Source organism: Bombina bombina, chromosome 1, assembly GCF_027579735.1.
Source record: "Bombina bombina isolate aBomBom1 chromosome 1, aBomBom1.pri, whole genome shotgun sequence".
NCBI classification, from domain to species: Eukaryota; Metazoa; Chordata; class Amphibia; order Anura; family Bombinatoridae; genus Bombina; species Bombina bombina.
This window is the reverse complement of record NC_069499.1, coordinates 1538044576-1538055840: the sequence shown is the minus strand read 5'-3', so window position 1 is coordinate 1538055840 and position 11265 is coordinate 1538044576. Positions and strand designations below refer to the sequence as shown.

The 11265-nt window shown below is 35.2% G+C and overlaps 1 protein-coding gene across 1 annotated transcript; it reads right to left on the bottom strand.

The window, feature by feature from the left end:
* Positions 1 to 257: 257 nt before the first annotated feature.
* Positions 258 to 10910, bottom strand: LOC128643794 (nodal homolog 2-A-like; the record flags this gene model as incomplete). Its single annotated transcript, XM_053696616.1, has 4 exons — positions 258 to 416; positions 6969 to 7714; positions 8460 to 8681; positions 10871 to 10910. Coding segments are annotated over 4 exons (1161 nt in total), but the record flags the coding sequence as incomplete, so codon positions are not given.
* Positions 10911 to 11265: the final 355 nt, after the last annotated feature.

Genomic DNA, 11265 nt, shown 5'->3' with positions numbered 1-11265 from the left:
TACATGTTGAAATGTTTTTGATCATGAGACCAGATAAAAATAAAATGAGTATTGTGTTCCTTTAAGAGCATGTTTTTTTGAATATAAATGAAATTCAAGACAAAAAATTATGTATAAATTAAATAATATTTTATAAATTAGTTATAGTATAATGAAATGTACATATAAAACAATATTATAATCTGTGACGCAACAGGATGATACATTTTCTCTAAATATTAGTATTTACATTATTTACAGTTTTCTTTTAGTTTAATCTCTGTTTAATGGCATCCGCATTCTTCAACCACCATCTCTTCGTGACGTTTTAAAGCGACGTCATCACCCTCGTGCACTAACATCGATAAGGGCTTCATTTTGACAGGCACACAAGACGGACAGTCCACTTTGTAAGGGTCATACATCTTAACCAAACTCTAAAGAAACAAAAAAGAGAATTAAATTAATTCTAAGATGGAAAACACAACATAAATGATTACAAAAACAGTAAATTCAAAATTAAAGGGACACTCAATCAAAATGAAACTTTCATTATTCAGATAGAACATGCCATTTTAAACAACTTTCCAATTTACTTCCATTAACAAAATGTGCACAGTCTTTTTATATTTAAACGTTTTGAGTCACCAGCTCCTATTGAGCATGTGCAAGAATAAGTGTGTATGCATTTGTGAATGGCTGATGGCTGTCACATGGTACGTGTATGCATTTGTGATTGGCTGATGGCTGTCACATGGTACAGGGGAGTGGAAAAAGACATAACTTTTAAAATTGTCAGAAAAATAATCTACTACTCATTTGAAGTTCAGACTAAGTGCTATTGCATTGTCTTGTTATCTTGCATTTGTTGATTATGCAAATCTACTGTGTTGACTGGTCCTTTAAACTTTCATGATTCAGACAGAGCAAGCAATTTTAAACAACTTTTTAATTTACCTCTATGATCTAAATTACCTTGTTTTCTTGGTATCCTTTGTTGAAAAGCATACCTAGTTAGGCTCACGAGCAGCAATGCAATGCTGGGAGCTAGCTACTGATTGGTGGCTGCTTCTTGTTATTGGCTCATTCCATGTGGTCAGCTAGCTCACAGTAGTGCATTGCTGCTCCTTCAAAGGATTCCAAGAGTGTGATGCAAATGTGATAATAGACGTAAACTGGAAAGCTGTTTAAAATGTTATGCTCTATCTGAATTATAAAATAAACATTTGGGGGTATTATGTCCCTTTAAGGGACACTCAAGTAAACCTTCATGATTCAGATACAACATGCAATTTTAAACAACTTTCCAATTTACTTCTATTAACAAAATGTGCAGTCTTTTTATATTTGCACTACTGAGCATGTGCAAGACTTGACAGAACATATGTATATGCTTTTGTGATTGGCTGATGGCTGTCACATGATACGGGGGAGTGGAAATAGACATAAAACTTTAAAATTTGTCAAAAAATATACTACTAATTTAAAGTTCAGACTAAATGCTATTGCTTTGGGTTTTTTTCTCAGTCATTTGTTGATTATGCAAATCTTCTGTATTTACTGGTCCTTTAAGTGAGGCGTGGCATACAAAATTTAGATTATTAGAATACAATTATATTTGTAAATTAAAGGGACACTGAACCCAAATTTTTTCTTTCGTGATTCAGATAGCGCATGCAATTTTAAGCAACTTTCTAATTTGCTCCTATAATCAAATTGTCTTCATTCTCGTGGTATCTTTATTTGAAAAGCAAGAATGTAAGAGTTTAGATGCCGGCCCATTTTTGGTGAACAACCTGGGTTGTTATTGCTGATTGGTGGATAAATTCACCCACCAATAAACAAGAGCTGTCCAGGGTTGTGAACCAAAAATTGGCTGGCTCCTTAGCTTAAATGCCTACTTTTTCAAATTAAGATAGCAAGAGAACGAAGAAAAATTGATAATAAAAAAACAGTTACAGTTTGTGTCTACTATCAAATTTAATTTGTTCTCTTGGCATCCTTTGTTGAAAAGCAGGTAGGTAGGCTCAGGAGAGTGCATGTGTCAAGAATGCTTTTAACAATGTTTGCTGCTACTTAATGCTCAAAAGGATTCTCACAAAACTGCTGCCATAAAGTTCTCCAGACAAGCACACTATCTACATATAGTATTCTCTGTAATAAATACTATGAGAACAAAACAAAAAGCATAAAAAACATAATAAAGACACATGTTAAAGGGACAGTAAACATCTTGAGATATTTATATAAAATGTTGCTATGCATAATGAAACTAATTTGCAATATTTATTTTGCCCTCTATTTATGTAATCAATGCTAGCTCTGCTACATATATGTTCCTTATTTGCTTTAAAGGGACAGTCTAGGCCAAAATAAACTTTCATGATTCAGATAGAGCATGTAATTTTTAAACAATTTTCCAATTTACTTTTATCACCAATTTTGCTTTGCTCTCTTGGTATTCTTAGTTGAAAGCTTAACCTAGGAGGTTCATATGCTAATTTCTTAGATCTTGAAGCCCACCTCTTTTAGATTGCATTTTAACAGTTTTTCACCACTAGAGGGTGTTAGTTCACGTATTTCAAATAGATAACACTGTGCACGTGCACAAGAAGTTATCTGGGAGCAGGCACTGATTGGCTAGACTGCAAGTCTGTCAAAAGAACTGAAATAAAGGGGCAGTTTGCAGAGGCTTAGATACAAGATAATCACAGAGGTTAAAAGTATATTATTATAACTGTGTTGGTTATGCAAAACTGGGAAATGGGTAATAAAGGGATTATCTATCTTTTAAAACAATAAAAATTCTGGTGTAGACTGTCCCTTTAACTGATAACAACTGCAAATAAAATCATTTTTATGACTGTGTCTAGCCTGCTAGTCTGCTGACTTAAAGGGACACTGAACCCAAATGTTTTATTTTGTGATTCAGATAGAGCATGCAATTTTATGTAACTTTCTAATTTACTCATATTATCAAATGTTCTTCATTCTCTTGATATTTTTATTTGAAAAGCAAGAATGTAAGTTTAGATGCCGGCCCATTTTTGATGAACATCCTATGTTGTTCTTGCTGATTGGTGAATAAATTCATCCACCAATAAACAAGTGCTGTCCATTGTACTGAACTTTCTCTTTCAAATAAAGATAGCAAGAGAACAAAGAAAAATTGATAATAGGAGTAAATTAGAAAGCTGCTTAAAATTGCATGCTCTATCTGAATCACAAAATAAAAAATTTGGGTTCAGTGTCCCTTTAAGTCAGCAGACTACCAGGCTAGACACAGTCATAAAATTAGTATAAAATTATTTTATTTGCAGTTGTTATCAGTTAAAGCAAATAAGGAACATATATGTAGCAGAGCTAGCAGCAGGTGCATTTGGGTTCAGTATCCCTTTAAGCCCAGATTGTCTCATCGAAATAAGGGAAATAGTAGGCAGAGTTTGGCTATTGGAAATAATTGCAGAAAAAATCATGTTAATTTGTTTTAAAAACATTAAGACTTGGCTGATGTGTTTTTATATAGCAACACTGCAGAAATGTCTTGTAATTACAAGGTGTTTACTGTCCCTTTAAATGTGTGTTTGAAAAATAAAAAAAGAGTAAATTCTTTTTAAATTGATATTGAAGCTAACAGGAAATACATATTTGTGCACAACTCATTCCTAAGGACAACTTCATATTTTTAACAGGAATTTGCCTCCATAAATATGAAATAAAGTTGTCAATAAGCTTGAGAAACAACTGTTAGAAAAGTAATATAATGAGAGCCATCCTTAGAAATGTGTATACAAAAGTATGTATAGCTGTGCATGTAATTTGTATAGGAGTGCTAAAATTGGGCATTTAAAAAATATATATATAAATAATAACTGCATGATCTGGTGAATAAACAGAAGTGTTTGTTTTAGGTTTGGCGTTCTCCACTGAAGCTGAGGGAGGTGTCTTTATCAGCCAATGAACAGTACTAGAAATCAGACATTGTATACTGCTGCATAATGTTTGGTTTAAATTTAAAAGCTTAACATTTGACTTCCAAACGGTTAACAGAATGGAGAAGCGAAGTTTATAACAATTCTTGCAGACATCATATGCATCATAGCAAGTTATATTTAATGTCTTGAAATCATTTATAATTTAGATGAATAAATGTATTTTTATATTATCTTAACAGATTTGCAATAATTTTAATATTATGTGCCTGATTTAACACTAGATTGCCCCCTTTAAAGGAACATTAAACACTAAATAAATGCTAAATAAAAAGATGCATTCAAAGAAAAGATTAGTCAGAGAATAACATGTATATGTATTGTTTAAAGTTTCATTAGCTGTTTAATACTTAAAAAGTGTAACAGTTGTGTCTATAAAGCAATGGTAGCTGCCATGTTGTAACTTAGGTTACCCTCTCTGCTGTGGCCAATTAGGGACAGTTATAAATAGGTCACTAGAGTGTGCAGCCAATAGCTGTGTGGAATATAACAGTGTTCTGCACTTCCATTTCTAATAGGAAATGAAAAGCTCACAATTTCAAAACGGAATTCGAGAAAAAGGGGACAAAATAAATAATAAAAGTATATTGCAGAGTTTCTTTATATATACGATTTATCATTTTATGTTTTATCCTATGTGCCATTATATAGGCTGATCTTTAAGTACACGTGGGTGTACTAGCAGGGCCGGATTGGCCAGTCAGGATACCGGCAAGCATCCCGGTGGGCCGCCGGCCGGCAGCTCAGCTGGACTGAGGGCTCAGCCTCAGGCTGGCTTCTGCTGTATATGGTGCATTGTGAATGTGATTAATATTTATAGTATTATTGCTTGCAAAGTTGTGATAAAAATTGCGGCTGGCATCAGATCTAAATTGTTTTACATTTTCACTTACTCACTCTCACTGTCTGCGACTGAGTGAGTGGCCTGCACAGACAGTGCACTGTCTAGTAACCCACTCCGCAAGTTTTACCTTACTGCTTACCGCAACTACTGCCAAATAGAGAAGATAGAATCACTTAGATAGTGACTGAGTCTGTGTCTGTTTCTCACTCAGTCACAGGCTCAGTCTGTCACAGATGTCACTGGGTGGAGGATGAGGGAGGTGGCGGGCCAGGCCAGGGAGGAATTTTTATGTGGACCGGACCGGCGGCTGCTTACATCACTGAGGTGAGTTGACTGACAGTCTGACTCTGTCTTCTTCCGTTCAACTTCTCCCACACCACGTCCACGTGACATAATAGTGGAGGGAGCCTGGGAGCGGCTGCGTCAGCAACCCGAACCGTGTAGAGTAAGTGCAGGCCACATGGGGTCACTTGTTGGAAGGAAGAAAGACACAACGGTCACACTCAAAGCGGCCGGCGGCAATTTGGCACTTGGCAGCAACGCAGAGGCAGGCACAGTCAGTTCAAGACAGACAGTCTGAACTCAGAATTGATCATGAGTGATGAATCGATCATCTATGTACAGTATTATTTATTTTAATTACTATTGTGAAGTGAACAAGACGTCCAGTAGTAGTTCGCCACTCAATTACTCAATTATTGTTGCACTGCATACTAAGCAGCGCAGCGATAGGCAGCATTTTTTAAATATATATGTATATGAATATATACATATATATTTATGTGTTAATATGTGTACATATACCCATATTAACACATAAATATATGTATATAACCATATACATATATATTTACATTGCGGTCTATGGGAACACACAGTTGCCATAGACCGCAATGTAAAGGCAGTTTTCAGTGCCATTATTTTCTAACACCCCACTCCCACCAACTTTAAATTCCCAAAACTGAGCCGAAGGGGGTGGGGCTGAGCCAGATGGGGGCGGGGCTGAGTCGGAGGGGGACTGGGCCGGGCCATACAAATTTCTAGTTTGATTGAGAGGCAAGCAAGTTACCCACCATGCAGCTTCTGTGTAATCCCAAGTGCAGGTACATGATCCCTATCTCAGCATTAACAAAAAAAGCTAAAAGCAATATACTGTTGACCTTTATGTACATATTTGATTAGATGCATTTTGGGGAATAATTTATCTTAGAAGAATATTTCCTTCAGTGAAGCAGTGATGCCTTAAAGGACAGTAGTTTTGCTTAATCAACAAATGCATTATTAAAAGACAATGCAATAGCACTGAGTTTGAACTTTAAACGAGTAGATTTGTTTAAGAAAAATTTTAGTCATGTCTATTTCCACCCCCCCCCCCCCCTGTATCATATGACAGTCATCAGCCAATCACAAATGCATTATGTATATTCTGTTAATTCTTGCATATGCTCAGTAGGAACTGGTGACTCAAAAAGTGTAAATATAAAGAGATTGTGCACATTTTGTTAATGGAAGTAATTTGGAAAGATGTTTAGAATTCAATGCTCTATCTGAATCATGAAAGTTTAATTTTGACTTGAGTGTCCCTATAAAGTGCACACAATCTAAAGTGCCATGTGATGTTAGGCACATATGAATAATGTTATTATATATGATTTTTATAAAAGCTATATCTGGGCTTTATAAGCAGATTGGTGATAGAAGATGGACAGATAGATACACACACATAAGTATTTCACATAAAGGCATCATTAAAGGGATTCAAAGGTCAAAATGAAATGTGCATAGGTGCGTTTCAGTTTGTAATAGAAGTATTTTTGCAATATACTTCCATTAGCAAAAAAGCTTCTACTGTTTCTCTGCGGCATATGCACATATCCTGTAAAAGGGTCAGCAGTACCTTGTATGACGTTTTCAGAAGCTATACACACCACTGCCAGCTCTCCAAGCAAGCATAGTGTTTGAATACTGGTGCACGTGCCCTCACAGGATATGTGCGTATGCCACTAAAAAAAACCGTATAACGGTATATCGCAAAAATGATTCATTTCAAGCTGAAATGCACATATGCACATTTCATTTTTACCTTTCTATTGTTTTAATGTTTTTCTATGAACATGGGAACAGCAAAACATAGATGAGAAGTGTAATCTTACCTTTATATATGCATGATTTGTTGGCTTGAAGACCTCGCTGACAGGAATTGGACAGGCTCCCTCACATCTGTAGGCATTGAAGCTTTTAGGGTAGATAATATAATCGCCCCATCCAATCTTTTTAAAGTCCACTATCATATCCACCTTCCTGCACAGGGGTGTCCCATCTTCAACAGGCTGAGGAGCAATGTTGTTCATCATGATGTGATTTCTTCTGTGTCTCCTTCCACTGGTTGTCCTGGTAACATTCTCTACCATTACATACTTTGAAGTTGTCACAGTCTTGATTAGACTGGATGATCCAGACATGTTGGTCGATGGTTTGTCCTTGGTAAATACCACCAGCATGGCTCTCACTGATGTGCTGTGAGAGGAATGATCCGAATTCAATGTGTCTAGGAGCTCTGTTTTCACGGGACTTGTTTCCCAGCCTCTTTCTGGGGTATCTTTGGCCTCTATGTAGTCATCTTTTATAAACATTTCACCTTGACTGAGGAAGAATTGTAGCATTTTTGTGATATTAAAGATCTTCCAAACAGAGTAGGGCACAACAGATGGATCAGTCTTAAATGATCCCAAGAATACCTTGTGTCCTGCCTTGGTGTGATAAATGTTCACTGTGACATTGTGGGACTTCTCAAAAGTTGGGAGGCGAATTCTTAACTCAGCCAATCTCAGCTCATTGCTTGTATATAGAGAGGACATGTCAAATGATAGGGTCCAATTACTGCCCACTACGATGCAGCCTAGATTTAAAAAAAAGATAGAAAAAATATTTTTAATAATATTTTATTATTTTTTAATAATATATTAACATTCCATAACTTTATACAATGCAATGTTTACTTTAAAAAAACTTCCAGATCCCACAAGTGAGCAGAGGGGGGAGACTAAATGCCAAACATGCAAATGTGTATTGGGGTTACTGAGTGTCATTTTAACAGACGTCTGAAGCCAAATATACAACACCTTGAAGACTTAAGCATTCAATCTTAACTATAAAGCAGCCATTCATCTTAATGACAGAACAAAAAAACAAAAGGCCAACCCTTAATAGCAGAAACCAGACAAATGAACCTACAAAAACTGAATTTGGCTAGAGAAAGTTATTTACATTTCCTATATCCAGTATTTTACTGACTGAATGTGTGTGTGTGTGTGTATATATATGTATATATATATGTGTGTGTGTGTGTCTTTATGTGTGTGTCTTATATATATATATATATATATATATATATAATATTGTCTAATAGAAAGGCGTTTTTTGATTCACAAATAAAAAATAAAAAAATGAAAATGTTTTAATCTATAAATACAATTTTAGTAAAACTATTCCATACATTATGCTTATATTCTTATAGTAAGGGAATTAATTATTATTATATGGGTATATGCCCCTATAAATTAATTAATATAATTAATTAATATAGACAGCTTACTGAAGAGAAAATTACAATCTTTTTTACAGAATTCAAATCATATACTCACTCTTTGCGATGAGACTTAGCACCAGATCAGATTCTTGAAGAGCATTCTGTTCCATGGTTGATATATTAGTATTATTTCCACTGACAAGAGTTTTGTAGAGTTGCATCATGTAGAGGGGGAATCTTGTACCTTGAGGGTGGCTGCTTCTATGTAAAGTGGAAGATGCCTTCAGTCTCATGTTGAATACTGAAGGAGAAATCTTCAAGTCCTCTATGTCTTTAACTGCTGGGATCCCTTGGACCTGATGGATGGATAATAAACACCAAAATATGACAGGAAAGGAAATCCTCTGAAGTGCACTTTTGTATTCCATTGTGAGAGATGTTGCTTACTGAGAAGTTCTGTGGAACTGACCTAAAGTCCTAAAGATGCCCTGACTTATATAGTGGTTTGGTTTGAAAGGTTCTTCACACCTGTTATTCTATGACATAAATGACCTAACCATCAAGAGGATAAAAGTTGTTCTCACCTATTTCCAGCTCAATGTTATGCTAATAACACCCAAATCACTGTGACATGCTGCAAATACATGTTGGTGTTGATGTGATACTCATTAATTTAACTGCATAATAGACTCAATGTCTGTAAACCAAGATAATTAGTAGAATGGTAATTAGGCAAATCTATATATTGTACTGTTGAAGATAATTACCAATACATTACTCCACTAATCTATATATTATTTGTGATCCATTGAATCGTTATAAAATAATCTGAATAATTTCTTAATTCATAAAAAACAAAGATTCTGTAAGTTTTTCCTGACACTTTACTGTTCATGTAACCATTTGAATATCATTACATGTACAATTAGAACAAATAATACATTACTCTAGGAGAGAACCTTGTTTTTCCATAATGAATACAGTGAGGAGGATAAGTCATCAAATTTGTCATTCAAAATCTATATAAATTAAATGTCCATAGAGTAGATAAATGATAGATAGTTGGATAGAATTCAGAATTAGCTACTACACATTTATACTCACAGGGAGGGCATTCATTTGGGCTTTATAGAACAAATCTATTCTTCACCTTGCTGCGTTTATTATGCATGTAGGATCATGGCTGTGAGATTGGATTATCAGGTGTGAAGTACAGAGCCAGAATACAAACAAGTTATTTAACTTGGAGGTATCAGTTGCAAAACTGCAGCTAGAACAGACAGGTTTTATAGTAATAAAAAAGGTCCATCTTCTCTAGAGCTAAGTTACAGAATATAAGACACACGGGCAGTTGGTGAATCTGTTTAATAGCAGTAGTTATGCTAATATAGCCCCCCCCCCCCTTGCCGCTTAAAGGGACATTATACACTAGATTTCTCTTTGGATAAATGTTTTGTAGATGATCCATTTATATAGACCATACAGGTGTTTTAAAAAAAAAAAAAAAAAAAAAACAAGCCCCAAAGTTTTAGGAGAATACTGATGTATACTTACTCCAGCTTGCTCCTGTTTGTGTAAAGGGTCTTTTCATATGCAAAGGAAGGGGAGGGGGAGTGTCTACTAATTCCCATTGGCAGTGGGTGTTCCAGCTACCCTTTTAACAGTGTTAAACTGGGAGCTTCTAAGTAAGTTTTTACATGGTTTTATACTTGATTTTTAGATCAGTATCTGTGCATATTATTCTTTATAGTAGTGTCTATTACATGCAGTTATATGGAAATTGATGTATACTGTCCCTTTAATGTGTTTCTAGTTGCAGATTATAAAGTGTATGAGTAACTGCATTTCAGGTTTATTTGTGTATATGAAATAGCTGGATTTGTGCTTTCAAACCACAACCTATTAAAATGGGTTGAGCATGCAGATAAAATCAGATCTCTATTTTATAACTTTGAGTACACAGACATGCTTCCTTATATCTGTTAGTAAACCAAAGTACTACACTTAGCAAGAACAATATAAGAATAACATTTTGTTTCTTATCTATTTTACACCCCATTGGGAGTGTAATTTCTTCTGCTGGCTGTGTTTACATAGCTTGTCGATAGCTTATACAGAAACTTTCCGTATAGGTAGATATACCGGCAAAGGGCTTGATTACAAGTAGAGTATCTTTGTTTAAAAAATAATTCATTTTCATGTTCTCATGTTTTAAAGGTCTCAGCCAACCAATAAAACAGCGGAGGTTGTGTTAATCAGTCAGTGGGCAATTATGGGAGCGATCATTATTAAGATAGAGAATGTAATTTTAAACAACTTTCTAATTTATGTCTGTAATCTAATTTGCTTCATTCTTATGTCCTCCTTTGTGGAAAAAAAGACCTAGATATGCTTAGAAGGCAGCAATGCACTACTGGGAGTTAGCTGGTGATTGGTCTTTGCACATATATGCCTCTTGTCATTGGCTCACCTGATGTGTCCAGTTAGCTCTCAGTAGTTCATTGTTGCTCCTTCAACAGATTATACCAAGAGAATGAAGCAAATTTGATAACAGAAGTAAAATGGAAAGTTGTTTAAAATTGTATGTTATTTCTGAATCATATTTGGGGTTTCATAAAAGTATAGCAATAGAAGCACTTCTACCCCTGCTATGCTGTTATGTTGACTTTAGCTGCATTACAGTAGCATGAGAGAGCCTGAGTGTAAATTGGATTTTAGAATCAGTATTGAGAGGCTAATTTTAATCTCCCCACCCCCAAATCATTTACTTCATTTGCATACTGGAGGTGTCTGTGGTGTGGGGTGGGGGGGGGAATCACCATTTTTTTTTTAATGTGCAGGTGTGCAACAGAACATAATTCATTTTACAGTATATCATTTACTACTTACTATGGAGATTTGTTTTCTCTTACATTTTTCAC